The 22,572-nt window shown below is 47.3% G+C and overlaps 1 protein-coding gene across 3 annotated transcripts in view; it reads right to left on the bottom strand.

The window, feature by feature from the left end:
* Positions 1–22,572, bottom strand: part of LOC146805855 (synaptotagmin-like protein 2) — a 234,820-nt gene that overhangs the window by 52,411 nt on the left and 159,837 nt on the right. For all 3 annotated transcript variants that reach the window (XM_085620557.1, XM_085620556.1, XM_085620558.1), the window contains one exon: positions 16,679–16,757. In XM_085620557.1, the coding sequence (XP_085476683.1) occupies positions 16,679–16,757 (79 nt within the window). The remainder of the gene's footprint in view (positions 1–16,678; positions 16,758–22,572) is intronic.

The raw sequence follows: 22,572 nt of genomic DNA, 5'->3' as shown, positions 1-22,572 counted from the left end.
AGGCTTTGATTGAGCTGAGAATATTTTGAAGCCTGGCTGTGGTTTTTCTGTGATGTGGCAAGGGAGACCCCTGCTGGAGAAAGGTTGAAGACAACTGACCATGGTCCTTCTATAAAACTTTCCATGAGGACAGCAGCAGTTTTTGGGAGTTCTCCAAGAAAAGTGAAAGTGTCCTTGGCAATCTCGAAAGACAAAGGAGCCTTAGAGGGAAACTCTGAACTGTGGCTCGATGACCGAGGAGAAGCCGGATTAAATGTGATACATGTTTTATTTTCTTGGTTCCTGTTCCGTAGTTCACGTCTTGTGACTTTTCCTGAGCGGAGATTTTCAGATGTTGCAATGTTACATCTCTTCCTTCTCGTTCTGCTCAGTGATACAGTTTAACTTGCCAATTTTATGTGTGTTTCTATTGTATTTTTCATTATAAAAACTGTTAGCTTAGGGAGAGTTTGCGCCACTCTTTTGCCACTTGCCATTTTACCTTCGCTGCGTGAACTTGCGTTGCTGAGGACTGATGCTGAGGACTGTCCTGAGAGACTTTGCCGAGAGACTGGTCCTGACCCGTTCTGACACTTAGTTAGAATAGGTAACTATGAGAAATGATTTACTTTGACTAATTTTAGATAAAGCAATATAACTTTTGAACATGGTGTTGAATATTTCTTTCCTTGTCAATTGAGTATATTTTTGATCATTGTTTTATAGATTGTTTATAGTATGATTAAGGACAACCCCTATAATCAGGTCCTATCGCTTAGATATAGATGCAGGGTGGTTTAGAAGTTTTCTTCCCACAGGTTTATTGCTGGTAGAGTATTTGAGCGTATGTTAGTGAAATGGGCCCTAGCGTATGATGAATGTATGTGCGTGTAACTGTGAGATTACTCTATCCGTGGTAGTGGGCATATTTTTGATACCCTGATCTCTATCAAGAGCATCAATTGCTTTAAGTCATTCCATGATTTGGGGGTTCTCGTCTTTGTTGGAGATGAGGCGGATTTCGTTTTTTTCATGGTTGAGTTTGAGGTGGTTTACAGATAGCCAGTGTTGGACTTCTTTGAGAGTGTTATTGAGTTTCTGAATGTCTTCGATGGAGGAGTTTTCCAGATAGATCTGCATATCGTCTGCATATAAGTGGAAGAAGATGTTGGCTTTTTTGAGTAGGGAGGTGAGGGGTTCCATATATATGTGGAACAGTTGAGAGGAGAGCACTGATCCTTGAGGGACGCCTCTGCTGACAGGGTGTAGGTCGGATGTGAAGGAGTTGATTTTTATCCTCTAGGTGCGGTTTTGTAAGAAGGAGGAGAAGCATTGTATGACCCCTTCATCTGCCCCTACCCTATCTTGAAGAGCCCTGATGAGTAGATTGTGGTCCACCGTGTCAAAGGCTGCCGATAAGTCCAGGAGGATCAGTAGGCAGCATTGGTCAGTGTCAAGAGATTTGTGAATGTCATCTACGATGTTAAGGATCGCGGTCTCGGTGCTACATCCTTCTTTGAAGCCCGATTGGTGGAGATCAAGGAGGTTGATGCTGTCAATGTGTTGAGTCAGTTGTAGAAGAACGCACTTTGAGGATTTTGGCAAGGAGGGGGAGATTGGAAACGGGTCTGAAGTTATTCAGATCATTGGTGTCAAGGCCTGGTTTCTTTAGTAGAGGTGTAACTTTGCCGACTTTGAGGCAGTCAGGTATGACTGGGGTATTTAAGGAGCTGTTTATGATCTTGCACCAGAAAGGAGCTAGGGAGAGTTTCAGCTTTTTTGTCAATTGGGTGGGTAACGGATCTAGTGCGCGAGATGTGGGCTTGGAAGAGGAGATCAGCTTGAGGATCTCGGTTTCGGAAACGGGGTTGAAGGCATTCCAGGCTTTTTTTGGGTGCTTGTGTGTAGGTTTGGTTTGCATTGGGGTTGGTGTCTAGTGAGAGCTCATCTTGGTGATCTTGTCATTAAAGAGGTGGGCAAAGTTGTCACATAGGTCCTTGGAGGCCTGGTCAGGGGCCGCCGAGGGCTTGGATGTTATCTGATGATGTTGTAAAGTTCTTTGGGTCGGTTTTTCGCGTTGTCTAGGGCAGTGGCAAAGAAGGTGTTTTTTTCGTTGTTGATGAGTTTTTTGTATTTCCTTCGGGTTGTTTTAAGTTGTTCGAGGCGGGTGGTAGAGGGATTGTTCCTCCATTGTCGTTCTGCGGCTCTAAGTTGTCTTTTTTCCAGGACCTAGATGGGATATTCCTGTTTTTTTTAAGTTTCAGGGGGGGCTAATTGGTCTAGAATAGAACTCATAGTAGAGTTATAGTGAGTGGTGAGTTCCGTTGTGAAGAGATCGTCAGTGGGGGTAGGTAGGAGTGAGCTTTCCCTTTCTTCAAGGTCGGCCATGGTGATCTGCGAAAGATTTCTCGTCCATTGGGGGGGGGGTGGGCTTGGGAGGGAGGTTGACGAGAGATAGGTTGGGTGATGTGGAAGAGGATGAGGTGGTGATCAGATCAGTCCACGGGTAGGATGTGATTGATAGTGATGGTGTCACGTTGGGAGATAATTGCATCCAGGATCGCTCATTTGTTGTGCGTAGCTTCTGAGCAGGGCTGGGTTAGGTTATTGCTGTGTTGCAGCTCATATAGGTTCTGGATGTCAGGTTGTGTTTTTCATTCCAGTGTAGGTTCAGGTCACCCAGAATTAGGTTGTTGGCATCACAGAGAGAGCAATGAGCAATCAGGTCGGACAGGTGTTCGGTGAATGTGGTGGTGTTTCCTGGGGGATGGTATAGTAGATGACACTGGAATGTCATGTTGTCATTTGTGTTGATGTTGGCGGAAAGGCATTCAAAGGTGTTATAGTTGAAGGAGTCGATTTCTGTCACAGATATGTTGTTGTTATGAATGATTGCTATACCTCCGCCTCCTTGGTCCTTTCGGTCTTTGTTGATGATTACAAAGCCTGGGGGCATGAGAGTGACCAAGAGTGGGGTCGAGCATTCGTTAAGCCAGGTCTCGGTGATGAAGGCTATGTCAATGTCATGGGTGAGGAAGGATTCTGCTAGCTCTGTGGCATGTTAAGTGGCGGATCTGCAATTTATGAGCATGCAGTTTGTGTTGTGAGTTTCTTTTCTGAGATTCTTCTTGAGGGGGGCCCTGGGAAAGTTGGTGAGGCAGGCAGGTGGTCTAGGTTTCGAGGGGAAGTGGTCCCTTCTGAGTCCAGTGATCACCAGGATTTTGGATAGAGGGTGGCGGTAGAAGGGGTGTCGTAGGAGGAGGCAAGATCTGCTGTTTCACTCAGGGACATCTCTGATCTAGTTCTGCTTCGAGGTTGTCATTATTAGCTTGGATTAAGACTGTGCCGTTGGGATAGATGGTCACAGAAGTGTTCCCCCTCTGCCTGGAGTGGTTGGGGAGTGAGGTCGTAAGTTTGCAGCTAAGGGGAGTAATCGTGGTTTTGGAGATGTGGAGTTGAGAACTGATAATGGATTTCCACCCTGCGGGTCTTTCAGTGTGAAAAATGAGGTCCATTTAAATCTGGCCATTGGAGGTGCAGTGATATATGTCTGCAAATAGAGATTCTGGGTGTTGTCTGATCAGATTATGTTTGAGTTTTTTTTGTGCTTTAGGTGGGAGTTTGGAGGGGGGATGTTGATCGAGTAGGAATTCAGGCCGTGAGGTTTGAGGTGGTTCAAGGTGGTCGGGATGTGGTGAGTAGACGTGACGTGATCTACTTACTGAAACACAATGGGACCTGGCATTTTTAACCGAAACCTGGCTGGATGAGGAATCCACGCCTGACGCCTTGGAGGCACTTCCAGAGGGATATACAATATACAGACAAGACAGACCTATAGGCAGAGGAGGGGGCATTGCAATAATTGCACAGGAAAGTCTCCGCTGCCAACTTAACTATGTGCCTATCTTGGACAGTGAGGCAGGGAGCTTCACGATAAAAGTGAATAACAACCACACACTGGAAGGTATGTTAATTTACAGACCCCCCGGCCCCTCAACTAGGTTCGAGGAGAGTCTAGTTGAATGCATTATAGAGTCCTCGATATGTAAAAATAAATTCATGGTACTTGGTGACCTCAACCTCCATTTCAACAATCCATCTGATAACACCAGCAAAAACCTCTGCCAAGTATTAGAAGCTTTACAACTTAATCAAATTGTAAGCGGGCCCACCCACCAGTTAGGGAACTTACTAGATCCCATATTTGTTAACTGGGGGGAAGTAGAAGCGAAGACTCCCATTCCCATCCCCTGGTCAGATCATCACCTGGTACCTTTCACCATTCATATTCCTGAAGGTAGAGCCCGACAACCCACAGCATTATACCACCTAAGGCGAAAATGGGCCTCTTTCTCCCAGTCTAAGTTCTGCGAGGAACTAACAAAAGGAGGCGACCCAGGGGGAGATGATGCAGATACAGCTAACTCCAACCTATGCAAACGCATCTACGATGCATTAGATCTCACAGCCCCGCTATCTGAAATTAATCCCAGTGACCGTGCTCAAAAAACCGCACCCTGGTTTACTACTGAACTGCGGAATGCTAAAACCTTACTGAAGAGAGCTGAAAGGCAATGGCGTCGGGCTTTCTCCAAAGATACTAGAGAGGTCTACCTGTCAGAGAGGCGAGTCTACCATGGACTGATTAGAAAGGCAAAAACTACACACTATGAGACTAAGATCAACGAAGCAGGTAACTCGACAAAGGAGTTATTTCTACTATACAAAACTCTCTCTAGTGGAAAATCCGCCACTGTCCCTGATGACTGCTCGCCTGAATCTTGCGACAGAATCGCAGACTTTTTTGCTGAGAAAATATCTAAAATTTACTCGGCTTTTCCAACTCAACCCACGAATGGGATTGAGTTTGTAGAACACTCTAGGGATAGGGGAAACTCACTCACCCTTACCAACTTTGCTACCCCACCCACAGAAACTCTCCTAAAAATATGCAGATCTGTAAAGTCGGGTTCCCCACGGGACCCTACTACTCCCAAACGACTAAAAGACAGCCTGGGGGCCTTGGAGCCTTACATCAGGCATCTACTGGATGTGTCTTTTATGACAAAGACGGTGCCTAAAGAATGGAAAAAAGCGGTGGTCCTTCCGCTCAGGAAAAAACCTACCATCAGCTTTGATAAATTGGATAATCTGCGGCCCATTTCTCTCTTACCTTATCTTGCCAAGGTGGCAGAGAAAACGGTCAATATCCAACTTATGGATTTCATAGACAAAGCTGCCTTACTGCACGACACCCAATTTGGCTTTCGCCCCCGCCATTCTACGGAATCGGCACTACTGACGGCAGTGGAATCCCTAAGACAGGGGGTGGATGAAGGTCATACTATGGCCCTTATCCTACTGGACCTGAGTGCTGCATTCGACACTGTAGCTCACTCCACCTTGCTACAGTGTCTGAATGATGGAGGTATAACTGGAGCCGCACTCCAATGGTTCCTATCCTTCCTGACGGGAAGAAGTTTCCAGGTCCGCCAAGGGGACCACTATTCCCGAGACATAGAATTGGGTCAGGGCGTTCCTCAGGGTTCGTCCTTGAGCCCAACTCTTTTTAATCTCTATGTCTCCCCAGTGGCTCCAATTGTAGTGGGACACGGACTACAAATTGTTACCTATGCCGACGACACACAGTTGGTTGTTTCCCTCTCGCGTGCACCCGGCCTTGCTATGGACAGCTTCAGGGCTTGCATGCAAGATCTTGCAACCTGGATGTCCACTAATTGCCTTAAATTAAATGGCAACAAGACCGAGGTGCTCGTGGTGGGAGGCAGCCCATCTGTCTGGACGTCGGCATGGTGGCCACCTTGTCTAGGTGAGGCCCCCACACCTCGGAAAGAAGTCAGAAATCTCGGGGTCTGGCTAGATATCGACCTGTCTTTCGGACCACAGATCAACAGGGTGACGGGCATTTGCTTCAGTATTCTAAAAACTCTGCGGAAGGTCTTAACTTTTCTTCCTACGACCGCCCGCAGAACACTGGTGCATGCCCTTGTCACCTCACGCCTAGACTTTGGCAACCTACTGTATCTAGGAGCTACCTGTAAAGCGATAAATCGACTTCAGGTGCTACAGAATGCTGCAGCCCGCCTTATCTTAAACCTCCCAAAAAGATCTAACTCCAAGGACGCCCTCCAGACACTCCACTGGTTGCCGGTGAGGAGCAGAGTTGAATTTAAGTCCCTCTGCACCTGCCACCGTATCCTCGCTAAGAAGGCGCCAGCACCACTCCTGAACCTCATCTCAAGGTATGCACCAACCCGTGCATTGCGCTCCTCGCAAGGAGGCTTGCTTAAGGTTCCTAAGGTGAAAAAGGCCCGTATGGGAGGTAGATCCTTCCGATACCTGGCGGCAAAAAGCTGGAACAATTTACCTCTTAACCTCCGACTGGACCCCTCTGAATCCAGTTTCTGGAGAAAATTAAAAACCTACCTCTTCTCAAAATAGTGGGCTCCTCCCCTACTTCTCTCTCGGAGTGTTTCAGTTCAGCGCGGGGACACGCAGTTTGCGTAACCAGGCGCTCTATAAATGCCCCTTAATAATAATAATAATATTGACTAGATAGAACAGGGGGTAGGTTCTCACGTAGTGATCGGCGGGCCAGGGGGTCAGAGACTGCTAGATTACTAAATCCAGACTAGGGACTAAGAGGGATGGGTTTTGCTAGGGTCCAAAGTGAAGTCCTAGAGTCTTAATCAGGACTGAAACGGCCAGGGGGTCAGAGACTGCTAGAATACTTAATCCAGACTAGGGACTAAGAAGGATGGGTTCCGCTAGGGTCCAGAGTGTATTCCTAGAGTTAAAGTTTTTTATTCGGAGCTGCTGGAATTGCAGAGATTGCTGGAATCAGAGTCCAGTGTGGCCACCAAGAGGACAGGCATTGACAGTTCCGTCGTTCATAGCTCGTGAAAGATGTTCAGAGTTGCGGGACCCACATTGCATCTTGTCAGCGACCGGCGGGGCAGGATGCGTGTGTTAACAGCGTAATTAGTTCTTTAGAGGTGCTCTTGGGGCTTCAGAATCGCAGAGTTCTGGGCCAGGAGCGGCCATCAAGAGGTCAGGCACAAACCGTAGTTCAGGAATTCAGTTCAGAGTTGTGGGGTTCACATCGTTATTATGTGTGTGACCAGCGTGACGGGATGAGGGTGTAGCGGCAGCGCAGATATTGCTTTTAGGTCATTGAGTCGCCTGTGCAGTTTGTGCAGAGTTCAGAGCCATGAGCGGCCATCAAGAAGTCAGGCACTGACAATTCAGACCAAAGATTACTGCCGGGGCTGCGGGGCCCACAAAACTTCAAGTGAGCGACCGATGGGTTGGGTTGAAGGTGAGTTGACAGCGCAGTTGTTTCTTTAGATCAATGCCAAGTTACCTGTGTATTTTGGACAGTTTGCCGATTCTGTGCTGGTGACGGCCATCTTAAGTTCAGGCATTGATGGTTCTACCCGAGTTGGGGGGCCCACAATACTTCAATAAGCAATCAATGAGTCAGGCTGAAGGTGAGTTGGCAGCGCAGTTGAATTTTTTAGATCGATGAGTTACCTGTGTAGTTTGGTTGATTTGCCGATTCAGCGCCGAGGGCGGCCATCTTAAGCTCAGGCATTGATGGCTATGCCCGAGTTGCAGTGCCCACAACACTACAATATGCAATCGAGAGTCGGGCTGAAGATGAGTTGGCAGCGCAGTTGTTTCTTTTAAAATCGTTGCAGAGTCAACTGTGTAGTTTGGTCAATTTGCTAATTTTGCGCCGGGGCAGCTACCTTAAGTTCAGGCAAAGGTGGTTCTGGAGCGGAGCTCGTCCGTAGCTCACGCAGTACTTTGCGAGTTGTTTGAGTCGAACTTCAGTGCCTGTAAGATAGAGGTAGAGTTGCCAGGTCAAGTAAAAAGGGACTCTAGTGGGTCCAATGCGGTGTGTCCTGGAATCGCGTGAGGACAGCAGCTCGCCGATTACCTTCTAGGCATCCATTACAGTCCTTAAGGCATCGGGGGCGCAGATCGTCATTTCTTTACTTCCAGGAGAAGATCGAGCGAGATTCAGGCTTGCCCGCATTAGGGGTGGGCGGAATTTGCGTTACGCAAAGCTCCGCGAAACGGTAAAAAATCTCCGCGAGCACGCAGAAATTCTGCGAACACTCGGAATTGCTTGTTCGATATGCTTTTTTCCTGTTCGCAAACGCTTTTTGCGTGCTCGGGGGGAAATATCTCGCAAACACGCATTTTGAGAACGAGAACAAGCAAAAAATTCCACAAAGCCGCGGAATGCAGAATTTTGGGCAATTCCGTGTTCTCCGCGGTACGTGAAATTACCCAAATTCCGCGAGCGGAACGGAATTTACCGCCCAGGCCTAGCCCACATCAGGATGAGGTTCGGTGAGTCCTTGTGTACTAGGTGGTGAGATGAGGGGGGGAGGGGAGGCGGCCAGGATTTACACAGCATCTGTGATCCCAGTGCCCAAGAGATATGGAGAATAATAGCAAGGAATATCGAATTTTCAAGCCACGCAGGTGGGCTTTAGCCTCAGTGAATGACTGTCGGTGCTGCTGGACCAATTTAGTATAGTCAGGGAAGATCATGATGGGCAGAGAGGCATAAGTAAGGGCTCCCTTGAGCCGAGATTGTTGGACAATCACATCAGTCTCTGTAATTGAGGAAGCGGGCGATTAGTGAACGGGAACGCGCTCCCGGGGCTGGCGTCTGCTGAAGAACTCAATGCGCCCGTTTGATTATAAAGCAGGAGGACAGGGAGTCAGCAGTGAGCCATTCCATGAGCCATTTTGTTAAAAAGGCAGCGGCGTTGTTGGTCTCACAGCCCTCAGGAAAACCCACAAGAGTGAGGATATTCCGCCTAGCTCGGCCTTTTGCGTCCTCCAGTCTAGCTGCCAGGCCGCGCATCAGCGATTCCAAGTTACATACCTTTTTTTGAAGGGTGGTCATAGCGCCCTCCGTCGCGAAGATCCGCGTTTCTATTTCAGTAATCTGTTGAACAGTATTGCAGAGGTCCTGCCGAAGGAGCATAACATCAGACCCAACAGCACCAATTCTGGCTTCCAGTGCATCTTTAGACTGCGTGATGGTGGTCATGAGTGCGGCATTGTCAGGGATAGGAGTCTCGGCGGTCTCTGGACCGGACAACTGGGTGCTGGTCTTAGTGTATTTGTCCATGGTGGATTGTTTGGGCGTAGCACCAGTAGGCTTGTCTTTAGCCATTATGATCCAAGCTGGGGGGAGACGATTCAGAATGGAGGTCCAGAGAAGGTGATAAACCAGTAGGTCACCTAATTACAGCCCCAATCGCAGGGATACACCACTGGACCGCCAGGAGTTGCAACCGGGTGAGGGCCCGACACCCACAAGCCGCACCAGGACCTAGACTGGCCGCCTCCGCAGGTGGTGGCCCCCCCCGTGGGCGTCTCTAGCTCCCACCATGCAGCAGCAGCCAGGTCGGTGTCCCCAGCGTCAGAGCAGGAAAGGAAGTCCGCCAAGTGCACTGTGAGGAGCTGGTCCAGGGAAGGCCACACACCACGTAGAATAGGCGCCCCCAGGCCGGCGTGCTGATCCGAGAGGCACGTCTGCCTTGTTGCAGAGGGAAACAACAATATGGGGTGAGTAGGGGCCCGGATCACTCACCGGAACATCGATAGAGGGAAGCAAGCCCTAAATCAGTATAAACAGGCAGGCAACGGGGAGGCCGGTGAGTCAACGAGACATACACAGACAGATACTGTATCCTCCAGAAAAAGCATTACCGAAGGTAAGTAGCTTGTACTTCTGATGGATACATCTGCCTGTGGATTCCTCCCCTTTTGAATTGAATCCCAAAGCAGTACAGCTCCTGGCGGAGGGTGCCTGCCTACCTATACCAAAAACAAAAATCCTGTAGCACAGAACGTGCATAATAGTCGTCCCTTCTCACCTCAGAGTCTAGGAAAATAGTGCTTCGTAAAAGTGAGGAGGGAGGCCCAAGTTGCCACCTTGCAGATCTCTACAACAGGGACACCCTTAGCTAAAGCTGAAGAAGACTTAGCTCTGGGGGAATGAGCTCTAATACCTTCAGGAGGCTCCATCTTGGCCAAGGGATAGCAGCTCTTGATCCAGAGGATGATCCACCTGGACAGTGTTCCTTTGTGGACAGCCTTGCTCTTCATCTTGCCCACATATCCGATGAAATGTTGGTCATCCAACCTGAAGTCGTCAGTCCTGTCCAGGTAGAAGCTGACCGTCCTCTTGGGATCCAGGGGGTTGGAGGGGGATGGAAAGTGTCTTCTCTTTAGAAGGGTGAGGGGATGATAGAATGTGGATGAAGTGATGGATTGCCCTAGGTGGAAAGGAGTGACCACCTTAGGCAGGAAAGCAGCTCTGGTCTTCAGAACCATCTTATCCACATGAAATGAGGTAAATGGAGGCTTGGCGCCAAGAGCTTGCAGCTCACTCACCCTCCTAGCGAAAGTGATTGCAATCAGAAATATTGTCTTAAACGCCAGGAACCTTAAGGGACAACTATGTAAGGGTTCCAAGGAAGACCCCATCAAAAAAGTGAGAACCAAATTCAAATCCCACTGAGGCATGATAAAGGGATTTGGAGGAAACCTACTGGGGAGACCCTTAACGAATCTCATAACTATGGGAGATTTAAATAAAGAAGGTTGATCTGGTAAACAGAGACAAGCTAACAATGCAGATAAGTAGCCTTTAACAGTAGCTACTGCACAACCCTGTTGAGCCAGGGAAAAAGAGAAACTGAGAATATCAGACAAATGGGCCTGCAAAGGATCAATCGATCTCTTTCCACACCAATTAACAAACTTGGCCCATCGACAGGAATAAACAGATTTGGTGGAGTGTCTTCTGGCCGATAAAATAACATCCACCACATCTGGCGGGAGAGCTCAGGTCGTCCTGTTCGCTCTCCAGGCATGAAGGTGCAGGCTCTGGAAGTGGGGGTGTAGAACCTGCTCCTGCGACTGTGAGAGGAGGTCTGCACTGAGAGGGAGCGGAGGGTGCGATGAGAGGTAAAGGAGGTCTGTGTACCATACTCTTCTTGGCCAATTCAGGGCGATCAATACGACTTGGCCCAGTTTTGACGAATCCAACTCAGAACCCGAGTAATCAAGGGTATGGGAGTAAACGCGTAAAGAAGCTGTTAGCCCCAATCTAACCAGAACACGTCCCACAACACTCCCCGCATCGGATACTAGAGACTGCAGAATGACAGGCAGTGTTCTCATGAGTGGCAAAAAGGTCCAACCGAGGGAACCCCTACATCCTGAAAATGTGATGGACCACCTCTGGATGGAGACGCCACTCATGATCGGCCGAGTACTGCCGACTGAGATTGTCTACACGCACATTCAGCTCTCTGGCCAGATGATTCGCAATCACGCAAATCTGATGGTCCTGAACCCAGGACCAGAGTCGCAGAGTCTCTCTGCAGAGACGATACAACCCTACTCCTACCTGCTTGTTGATGTACCACATCGCGGTTGTGTTGTCAGTCAGGACCTGAACCGACTGACTGTGAAGGGAGGGAAGAAAGGGCTTGAGAGCCAAACGTATCGCCCATATTTCCAGAATATTGATGTGAAACAATCTTTTCTCTGAAGACCAAAGGCCTTTGATCTCCAGATCCCCCAGATGAGCTCCCCACCCTACAGTGGAGGCATCCGTTATCACTGTGGCCACCGGAGAAGGAGGTTGAAACAGCTTTCCTTGAGACAGGTTGTCCAAAACACTCCACCATAACAGCTCTGCTGCAGTGTCTCCGGAGATCCTGCCCACCTCCTCGAGATCTCCGTTGTGTTGAAACCACTGCCTGTGAGGCACCACTGGAGGGCCTTCATGTGCCAGCATGCATGATTGGCCAACAGTATGCAGGAAGCGAACAGAACGAGCAGACGCAAGACCTCCAGGACTGGAACAACTGCTCCATTCTGAAAAAGTGGGATCATAGCCTGGATGTCTTGAGTACTCTGCAGAGGCAGGATGGCACGACTCACTATAGTGTCCAATACTGTACCTATGAACAGGTTGCACTGAGAGAGCACCAGGTGAGACTTGGGTACATTTATCGAAAAACCCAAGTCGAACAACAGACGCATTACTTGCAAATGATGCAGAAACATCTCTGGTGACTTTGCTTTGAGCAGCCAGTTGTACAGATTGGGAAAAACAGGAATCCCCGACCTTCTGAGAAATGTGCCGCTACCACCACCATCACATTTGTGAAGACCCGAGGTGCGGAAGTAAGACCAAACGGAAGGACCGCAAACTGGTAGTGTTGAGACCCCAGTGTAAAACTGAGATACTTCCGATGTGACTTCAGGATGGGAATGCGGAAATACACATGTGCAAATCTATCAACACCATCCAGTCTTCCTGACGCAACACCAGGAGATCCATAGCCAGGGTTATCGTCTTGAACTTCTCATGCTTGAGGTAAAAATTCAAGACCCTGAGGTCTAGGATCGGCCTCAATCGACCGTCCTTCTTGGGAATCCGGAAGTACTGGGAGTAGCATCCCTGATCCCTTTTCTGCTCCAGAAACACCTCTATCACACCTTTTTGCAGTAAAGATAGAACCTCCCACTGTAGTAGCAACGGGTGCTCTTCTGAACACCAACCCTGACCAGGGGGAAGAGTGAGAACTCCCAGAAGGGTAGGGCATACAGATTCTACACAAGGTTCAACACCCAGAGATCCAACGTAACAGTCCACCAATTCTGTAGAAAACGGGACACCCATCCTCCCACGGGACAAACATGCTCTAGGACGGAGGAGCTATAGCTGCTTCCCTGCCGTACCAGTTGGAGGGGCAGGAGAGGAGGAGGAGACTTGCAGCAGAGCCATACCTCACAGATGACCTCTACCATTTCCCCTGTATGGCCTGTACAGGAGGTTCTACTTCTGCTACTGTTGCGGCTGCTACTTGGCACGAAAGGATAAAGTCCTACCAAAACCACGAAACCTGCAGTATCCAAAACCCCTGGACTGGGACTGGAGACCCAACGATCTTGCAGTGGCTCTATCTTTAAAGTGCTGCAGCGTTGAGTCCGCTTTGGCACCAAAAAGACGAGATCCGTCAAAAGGCAAGTCCAATAGGGTAGCCTGCACATCCGGTGAAAACCCAGACCCCGCAGCAAAGCGTGCCTCCTGGTCGCAACAGAGGGACCCATTACCCTGGCAACAGAGTCCGCAGTGTCGAGACCTGATTGAATGACCTGGCGGGCCGCAGCTTGAGTATCAGAAAGTACCTCAGAGAAATGACCCTGAACACCTTTCGGAAGCTTCGGGAGCGCTTCCCTCACTAAGTCCATCAGAGCATCGATATAGTGACCCAACAGGCATGTCGCATTTGTCGACTTTAGAGCCATACTAGCTGAAGAGAATACTTTGTTTGCAAATTGCTCCATACATTTGGATTCCCTATCTGCAGGTGTCGATGGGAATGAGCCTGCAGACTGTTTAGAGGAGCATGAAGGTTGGACTTCTAAACTCTCTGGTGACGGGGGCGCAGATAGTAAAGCAGGATCCCCCAGAGGCACCTTATACCTCCACGTCACGGACCTGGACACCGCAGGAGCAGTCATTGGTTTCTGCCACACCTCCAAGATAGGTTCAGTCAAAACCTCTTTTAAAAGAAGCAATGGTTCCGAGACAGAAGAAAGGGAATGAAGCACCTCCATCAAGATGTTAGATTTGAGTTCTGCAATAGGCAATTGCAAATATAGCACATCCGCTGCCTTCTTAATTACGGAATGATACGAAGATACCGTCTGTGTTGGAAGGCCTTTTGCTGAGGAGAGCTCCCATTCAGGAGAAGTATCCAGGCCACTAGCCTCCTGCAGGCCCTCAAAATCTTGTACAGGGTCGACAATCTCACCCTCTTCAGCCTCCTCCTGCTACTCTTGTTGCTCCTCCTCTTCCATAAGACTTTGTGCTTCCCTTCTGGACCTAATTCTCGGGACCGATGTCAGCAGGGCCAGACGTGGAGCTGGTGACTTTGGGACCGGCGTCGGCTGAAGTTCCACTGGGATAGTAGAAGACGCCGGATGAGGTCGTGCCGGCACTGGACCGAAGCCAGACGTAGTCGCAGGGATCCGTTCAACTGCACTCTTCCCTATAGGGTCTGAACCGGCATCGAGAACCTCGGCGTTGTGAGAGGCCAACTCCCCAGAGCCATTGGCATCAAGGCATGAGAGGTGCATGGGGGAAGTGAGGTGACAAGCCTCCCAGGGACCCATGGGGGCATCCTGCACACCAGCAGGTTTAGCTGCTCTGGCAAACAAGCCAAATATTGCATTGAGGACATCCGAAGGATCCGTAATCAGAGTCGGGAAGGCAGGATATCATGTATCCGGTACTGCGGTTTCTGAGACTGCTTGAGGTGGCAGCCTAAACAGCTCTGATTGCCGCGCCAGAGACCACAGGAGTCGGGGTGGATGGGCTGGCGGTGGAGGCGTCGTTTCTCTCAGTGCCAGTGAAGCTCTCGGAGCCGGGCTGGAGTCACCTGAGGAGAAGGAGAGACTTCGTCCTTGCGATGACGTTGGAGAGCCAGTGTTCCATCCTTTGAGACGAGCGGCGTCGAGATCCATGGCGCCGATTCTTTTTATGTTTCCTCGACGACTGAGTTATGCGGAGTTGGTGACTTGGACCAGGACCTCAACCTCTTTTCTGCTTTTTCGCTTAAGCCACAAACAGCATGGCCTCCCTCTTCATTAAAGACTTGAAGTTCATGTGCCCCGCATGATGAACACTCCCCAACGTTGTGGTTTGACGAAAGGCACCACAAACAATCTTCATGAGGTCAGTAATTGACATCTGACCCTCCCACATTCCCTGCATGGCTTAAAACCGGACTTTCTCTGGGTAGCCATGATCACTGATACAAATACACAAAGCAATTGCAACAAAGAAACTCCCAGAAATGGAGAGTCCTGGAAAAAGGTTATGTGTCGACGGCACGGATAAAAGGGAACTAACGTCAGCACGCCAACAAGGTTATCTTATTGCTTTGATGACGTCAGACGGAGTCCCGTGTGGAGCCGTTCCATTATGACGTCCTCGTCGACGTGGGAGAGCTATGGAGAAAAATTTCCGTGGAATGCTGCGCATGGGGGTAATTCAAAAGGTGAGGAATCCACAGGTATATGTATCCATCTGAAACACAAGGACATGAAGTACAGCCCAACATATACAGCAGCCTGCATAACACCATCATAAACTGCAGTAGAGGATCCTTAATGGTAGCACGGGCTGCGCCTTCTGTTCACAATGTGTGTGCTCATGAGCTGGGACGGCTTCAAAGCATACCTAGTTAGTGCTGCTGCAGTCAACTAGCCTGGAAATTGTATCATTTATTATACTATTCATTAGGATATTTAAAAAAATGTGCAGTTGGACTTGGTTAGTAAGATTATTTGCAATACAATAAACAAATGCAGTTGCATGCCTGGAGGACGGACTGCATTTCTTACAAGTCCTTTAATAAGTGAACAAAGCACAGCATAAAAACACATGAGAAGCAAATGCCGGACTTGACCTTCCTGGGTGCAGAGCTTTTCAGTCTGTTTAAGTGCGCTCTGCAAAAAAACAATGGCTCTTTTTGGTGGTGTGTGAATGTTGCGCTCTTCTGCCTCTGCAGCCTTTGACATTGTGGACCACCAATAATTCTGGTCTCCCTGAAAATCACTGACAATTGCTCTATTCATTCAACCTGTGTACACTAAGGTTCAATTCGGAGGCATCTACTTTTCACCCTTTAAGCAATTGAAGCAATTACATGATTTCTCCTAAAACAACGCTGTCTCTCTCCCCCTCTTCACTATACACAATTCACTACTCCCCTCTGCAACCAACAACGCCAAAACAACACACTGCTGCACCCATAATTCTGGTTATGTTCATGCCTACAAGTTATGCCCTGCCACAATATCTCGAAGACTTAAACTTTTTCCTTCCTTATGATCAATTAATTTAATCCACCTTGATCACCAGAGAATACTGAAATCATCCAATATCCCCTCTAAATAAACCATTGTGCCCATACAGTACACTGAAAGAAAAGAAGAGTTGTATTTCCACAGTTATCTTAAATAACTATGGGGAAACGTCTACAATGAAGTTAAAGCCATGCCCCATTGAGTTATAGCAGCACTTTTGTTTTTAGTGATGCTAATGATATACAACTGTATTGCATGGCCTGCCAAGGGAGCCTCTTTGGCGGGGACAGGGTAGGGGTGGTTATTACATGCAGTGAAAGAGGAGCAGACCTGCAGGCGTTGATGTAGCAAGTTGATGGGGCATTAAACTAGTAGCAGCATGTCCCCGGTCCTTGGGATTAGTTTAGCAAGTCCACCATCCAACAATCACCACCACACTGTCCATAGATTTTCAATTTACCCCATCCTTCTCATCCCCCCGCTCTGTGTGCTGACAAGCAGTCAGCATCTGCACCCAACTAGCCCCTTGACTTCTCATACATGATGGAGATCAAACAACATGGGACAGTTGGCCAGTGAGTGGAGAGGAGCATAACTCTCCTACCGCCACAACCTGTTTCGTGGCATAATAAAATTATAAATGGCATATGCTGTCTGTGTCATGTTTTGACCCACTTAAAGGTTGCTTTTTAAAGGCTGGAATCCACAATTTAGTGGATTATTGTAATCATCTTCAGTTATTACTTACCCGGGGTTGGCACTGTGGTGTGCCTGAGGGCGACAGTCATTTCACCCCTATGCTCAAGTCCCATCCCCGCAGCAGGCGTCTGTAAAAGTACAACAATGGTCATCAGGAAGGAATACGCTGCATTAACTTTGACAAAGCTTTCAAGTGCACACCTCCAATAGATTTTTCCCAATGAGCTTAGCTTGCTCTTTAAGGCGGAACAATCCAAGTGGAAACATTAAAATATGTGCAAGGGTATTTATAACTTGAGTCCCTAAATCGAGGAGTGCTTCTTTCTGTTCACCACAGTGGCCAAACCCAGGCTGATTTTTGCCCATGTAAATTACTTAATTTAACATGAAGATAACTAGGGGCTAATGCTTGCTCTGCACCCATCTGTGTGTGACCCAAAAGTTGCAGGTTTGAATCCCAGTGGCAGCACTAAGCTTCTCCACCTTCCAAATTCAATAAAGCGAGTGACATCAAGTTCAGTAATAAGAACATCTATTATGTGCAGCTTGAGAAACTCTGGCTTATGTAGTGGGCTACATGAGTACCAATGATCATATATTCTGATTTGCTGTTATTATGACGCCCTATCACCTGCTTTACTTAAATCAAGACATTAATGAGGTGCAACCTTGATCTTTTAACAAAAACTATAACATATCAAGATGAGGGTACTTAGGACAATGTTGATGATCGATTGAAACTTACCAAGACCATGGTGAAAGGTGGGGGGTGAGGAACAAGAGGCATTTCTTACAGGGAATAATACATATGCCCTCAGTTCTACTTTTCATGTAGAGCCGGGGTGGATGCAGAGCACTAATTATGAGATGAGAAGGGATTGATGGAGTAGGTTTTCAGCCATGCATGTTGTCAGTGTAGAGGTGATCGGATTTCTGAGTAGTCCTGAAAACAGGAAGGGAAGATCCCATGATTGGGAGTTAAATCTCGTAGAGGGTTAAATGGTTGCAAGCACACGCTACCACTTTATGTAATTGCGATCAGTGCCTGTACAACAGCAGGGGCCTCATGTAGGTAGCCAAATACCGGTCGGTAACGGCCGATTTTCGGTAATTATACCGTTACCGACCGGTATTTTGGCTATTGGTATGTAGGGGGACAATTTCTGGATTCGGAATTTACCGAATCGGTAAAATTACCGAATCAATAAAATTACCGAATCGGTAATGTTACCGAATCGGTAATTTTACCGAATCGGTAAGTTTACCAAATCGGTAAATTCCGAATCCAGAAATGATATGTAGGGGGAGTGTGTGGGTGTTTTTAGGAGTCGGTATTTACCACCAACTAATAGTTGGTGGTAAATAATTAATGGATGTGTGTAAGCATGTGTAAGCGCTTAGCAGTGTGCAATGTGGCAGACATACATGCCCTTAGGGCATGTATGTGTGCCACATGTGCACACATGGCCGAATCAGGGGTGCAACAGGGTGTCAATGTGACACCCTGCCACCCTTGCAAGTGTTCCCCCCATTACCGAATCGGTATTTACCGATTCGGTAATGAGGCATACCTTCCCATCAATGGGAAGGTATGCCTCATTACCGAATCGGTAAATACCGATTCGGTAATTACCGAATTGTAACGAATCGGTAAAAATTACCGACTCATTACCTACATACGAGTTACCACTTCTTAAATACCGATTCGGTAACGTTCGGTATTTTAGAAGTGGTAACTGGTATGCTACCTACATGAGGCCCCAGATGTGTACATCTAGACATGCAGCAACTGCAAGGAATTTATGGCTGAAGGAAATCAGAAGTTGCAAATGGGAACATTGGAAGAGGAGGTGCCAAGGACTGCCTAATAGACAAAAGAATGGTATTTAGAGAGGTTCAGTTTTTTCACTTGCAGCCATTCACGTGGCGTTTATTTGAAGAGGTGGGAGCACCGCTGGAGAAGTGGGAGAAAGACTAAAGTGCCTCATCGGGCAGGAGGGTAGGGTAGGAATTAAGTTTGCTCATACCAGGCAGGTGACGAGGAATTAGAATGTCTGGAATAGGGGGAGAGAGCAAATTACTCTGATGATGGCTATGGAGGTGTAGTTTGGAATCAATGAACAGGTTGAGATTTCTGATAAAGACAGATGGTGCAAGAGTGTGTAATATGGTGGGAGGCAAAATGGGACTAAATTGTATTTGAGGCAATAAGATAAGTAACTTTTACTTTAGATGCATTTATCTCACTGGTTAGAGCCAAGTAACCACTACGGGTGTATGTTCATATTTGAAACATGTCAGAAATAAACAAAGCTTTGCATGAGAGAGCATAGAACCATCCAGTGTCAAATAGCAGTCATGCAGTTTAAAACTCAAACAGAGGTGGAAGAAGTGTAGAAGGAGATTTGTGTATCACCAACAAAGGTGGTATGAAAAACTGAAGTAGGAGATATGTTGCATGGGAGGTGGGGGTGTACATAAAAAGAGGAAAGGGATAAAGACAGAGGCTTAAGGGACTCCCAATTAAAGGTGTGAGCATTGAGATTGACCAAAGCACTCAGGTCTGCATTGTGCTAGAGGAGTCCAATGGTGAATGTGGCCCTTGTCTTCCTAGAGTGTGGGACTGAGTCAAACACTGCAAAAAGGTTGAAGAGAAATAAGGTGGCAGCAAAGTGATCATGGTGGAATTAATTGCTTTATAAGTTGTGATGCATGTGCCAGAACGTTGCATACACTTTGCAGAGTACATGTTTTCTGAAAGTAGACAATCTGACTATATGTTTTAATGACATCATATTGAATCAGGCATCCTCTTCTAGCTGCACGGATTTCCCTTTACAATGCAAACAATGAAAAGGTTCCCATGCCTCTTCTGACAAACAGGGTGGAGGTTCTAGTTGGCGGTGGCTGAGAGCACCCCAATTCCAACCCCAATGATCTAAATGTTCTCAGTTAGGACACACGCAGGGAGACTCTGCTTGTCCCAAGAAACCACCCATTGGTGGGACCTCTACGGGTAAGGCCAATATGGCCTTGGGGGTAAGTAGTCCCCAGGGACAGGAGATAGACCATGCCCTAATCTAACTTAGTTGGGAGATGGACTCAGAGTTGACTGATGAACCCGGAGGGTGGGAGTTGTGACTGGGGTCTCTGTCACTGCTCTGAGGGACACCGGGCTAGCTGGACCATGGTAGTGGAAAGGCTGGTTTCCTCAGAGCAGTACACTGGCCAAGTGTATTAGGTAACTCAGGCCTAGGGGCAGGACTTCTTCTGCCCATTGGCCCTGGTATCCCCGGAGTGGGGAGGTGATCCAGAGATGGGCCGTAGTTAGTCCCCAGATGTCAACAAACCGCATTCTAGGGAATATGTTGCCCCTGGTGTCAGTAGACCTGGGAGGGGCGGCTGCCCAGGTGCCCTGACAGTTCAGTTTTCTGGGAGTACCACTCCCAAGCTGAGGCTTAGGGAGCCCAGATAGAGTGGTAGGGTGAGGGACCATTGTCCTTGAGGTTCAGATGCTGAAGGATCACTCGTCAAACTAGACATAGTTTGGTCCATAAGGCCTGTAGGACATTTGACATATGACTCCTGGCGTGGGATGTTTCCCCATAGGTTGACAGAGGGTTGACAATATAGTACAGAAGCCTGATGAAGGACTTCTCTCCTTCCTTTTATTAGGATGCCACTGAGATCAGGAAGCATGTGCTTCTAAGTGACAAAAGAACCGCCAAGAATATCAAAGACAAGGAAAGGAATAAGTGGATTTGTGAATTTAATCCCACCTGTGAAGCTCTGATGTTGGACAGCGGAACCCATCTTTATCATGCCTGAAATGTAGTTAAGTGTCATAGAAAGACATCACACAGAGCTTTGATGTATCTACTAAGGTGAAACCAGACTCACAAAATGCCCAGCATCCATTTGTGCCCAGAGCTGGAATTCCTTTTGCAAAGACCTTGTAACAAGGTCAGGAAGAGAGCAAGATTTTTAAGATGGCCAAGAAGCAACAAAACCAGCAAAAATAAGCTGGTGATACCGCTGTGAGCATCATTAGTCCGACCTAGACCAGACTGACAAGTCTATTCTGTCCGCCAACAAAGATGATGTTACCCACTGTGCCTAGCTACGGGAAAGGATTCTTTTGAATTGTGTATTTTTTTCTGTCATAAGGTACCTTCATTTTTATAAACTGAGTATCTGCTACAGTGAATACATTCCACTGTAGATACTATTACAACCCAATTTATCAGCTTTGATTTGGGGAAGGATAATGGCAAACTGATAATCTTCTGTTTGTTTACACTGTATTCATTTGTCTCCTATATACTAAGCAGTACTGCCTTTGAGCCACAATTCACCATTATAAGTCTGATCATATCTTTATTTGAAAAAGGTACCATAGCCAATAAACTTAAAAGCCTTTCTAAGGAGATTACATTAATTTGAGTATTAGTTGAAAGCTATGCCCATATCATTTTCCTTGCAGTTTTTGATTGCAGTACACAAAATAATTTGATAGGTCAACTTCATTTAGGTGAGGAATGCTTGTAGACCTAATAGAATTTTGCTTCAGACCAGGCTATAATGCAGAAGCAGCACTAGTGGACACAGGGCATACAGTCTGTTTTTTTATGATTATTAACTTTTTAAGTTCCAGCCAATGCTTGAAATGTGAGCAGTGTCTGATACTGTAGCCGAGGTTACCCTACTCAGCCAATATTTGCAACCTGTAGGGACTGTGTCAAGTCTCCCATGAAAATGGTTCATATTATTGCTGTAAGATATTGGAGTATCAGTTGACGGGGATGAAAACCCACCTCAAATAATAACCACAATCCTTGACAAGGTGATCTACAAAAGTTACTAAATAAACCTGTGCTTAACCCTCTGGTAGCTTGGCCAAAGGCGTCAGGCTTAACTTAGAGGCACAAATAGGTTCACATGGGGGGCAAGCTACAGCCTCGTTTCTCTCCCCGGCGAAGGGCAGGCATTGCCCGAAATGCATTGTCAGAGTTTGGAATTCAATTAAATATGAAGGTTAGATTTATGTATTTCTGAGGGGCGTTCACTTCAAAGCTCAGGCTTTTGCTGAGTGACTTTGGCAGCATTTGGAGGGACAGGATTTTGTAGCACTAAATAGTGGCAACAACCTCCTCCTGGGTCTGCTCTCTGCCTCACAGCAGAACGCTTTAGCATAGTTCTCCATTTTTCCTCCAGCTCTCTGTTTATCTTTCCCAAACTGAGTTTCACCTCTCCCTGCACATCAAACAGGCATGTCACAGGATTCCTGCTACAAATTCCTAATTCTAGTATTTAAATCCAACCATGAGTTCTCTGCATCCCACTCACCTTATATAGTTAATTTCCCTTTCCTCTCCAGACCTACCCAAGCACTGCCAATACAGATGCTGCTTCAATATCCTAAATCCATGTCCACCTGTTAAAGATCCAAGTTATTTTCCCTTCCCTTATGTACAAACACAGGAACACCCATCTCCTTAATCTAAAAGCGACCATCAACCTGGGCACCTCTAAAGAAGTCTCCAAACATCCCCCCCTTCATTAAGATTTCCTCATCTCCATTGGCCTGTGAGGCTAACGTTGCGTGCTCCGTGATCGCATCAAAGATCTGTAATGTATGTCTAGCATGCTTCCTTCCATCCGACATTTAATGTGCTGATCATCACCGTTTTTCTGAACAAATAGTTTTTAGGTCTTGCCTACCAGGCTGCACAAGTTGACTTGTTGCGAAAACCCTTTTGTGAATTTATACTGGGTTTACAGCCTACCCTTTGCTTACTATTGGTTGACTTTATTGTCACTCATTTGCTAGCTTCTTTTTATATGACTTCTCTTCCTTTTCTTGTTTGTCCCTCCCGTGGAGTATATCGTTTTTGCAGCCTTTTTAATTGTCTGACTTGTATCCTTCCACTGCTCTCTACTAAC

Source organism: Triturus cristatus, chromosome 8 (assembly GCF_964204655.1).
Source record: "Triturus cristatus chromosome 8, aTriCri1.1, whole genome shotgun sequence".
NCBI classification, from domain to species: Eukaryota; Metazoa; Chordata; class Amphibia; order Caudata; family Salamandridae; genus Triturus; species Triturus cristatus.
Note: the sequence above shows the minus strand (reverse complement) of the source record. Positions and strands in the feature narration are given on the sequence as shown.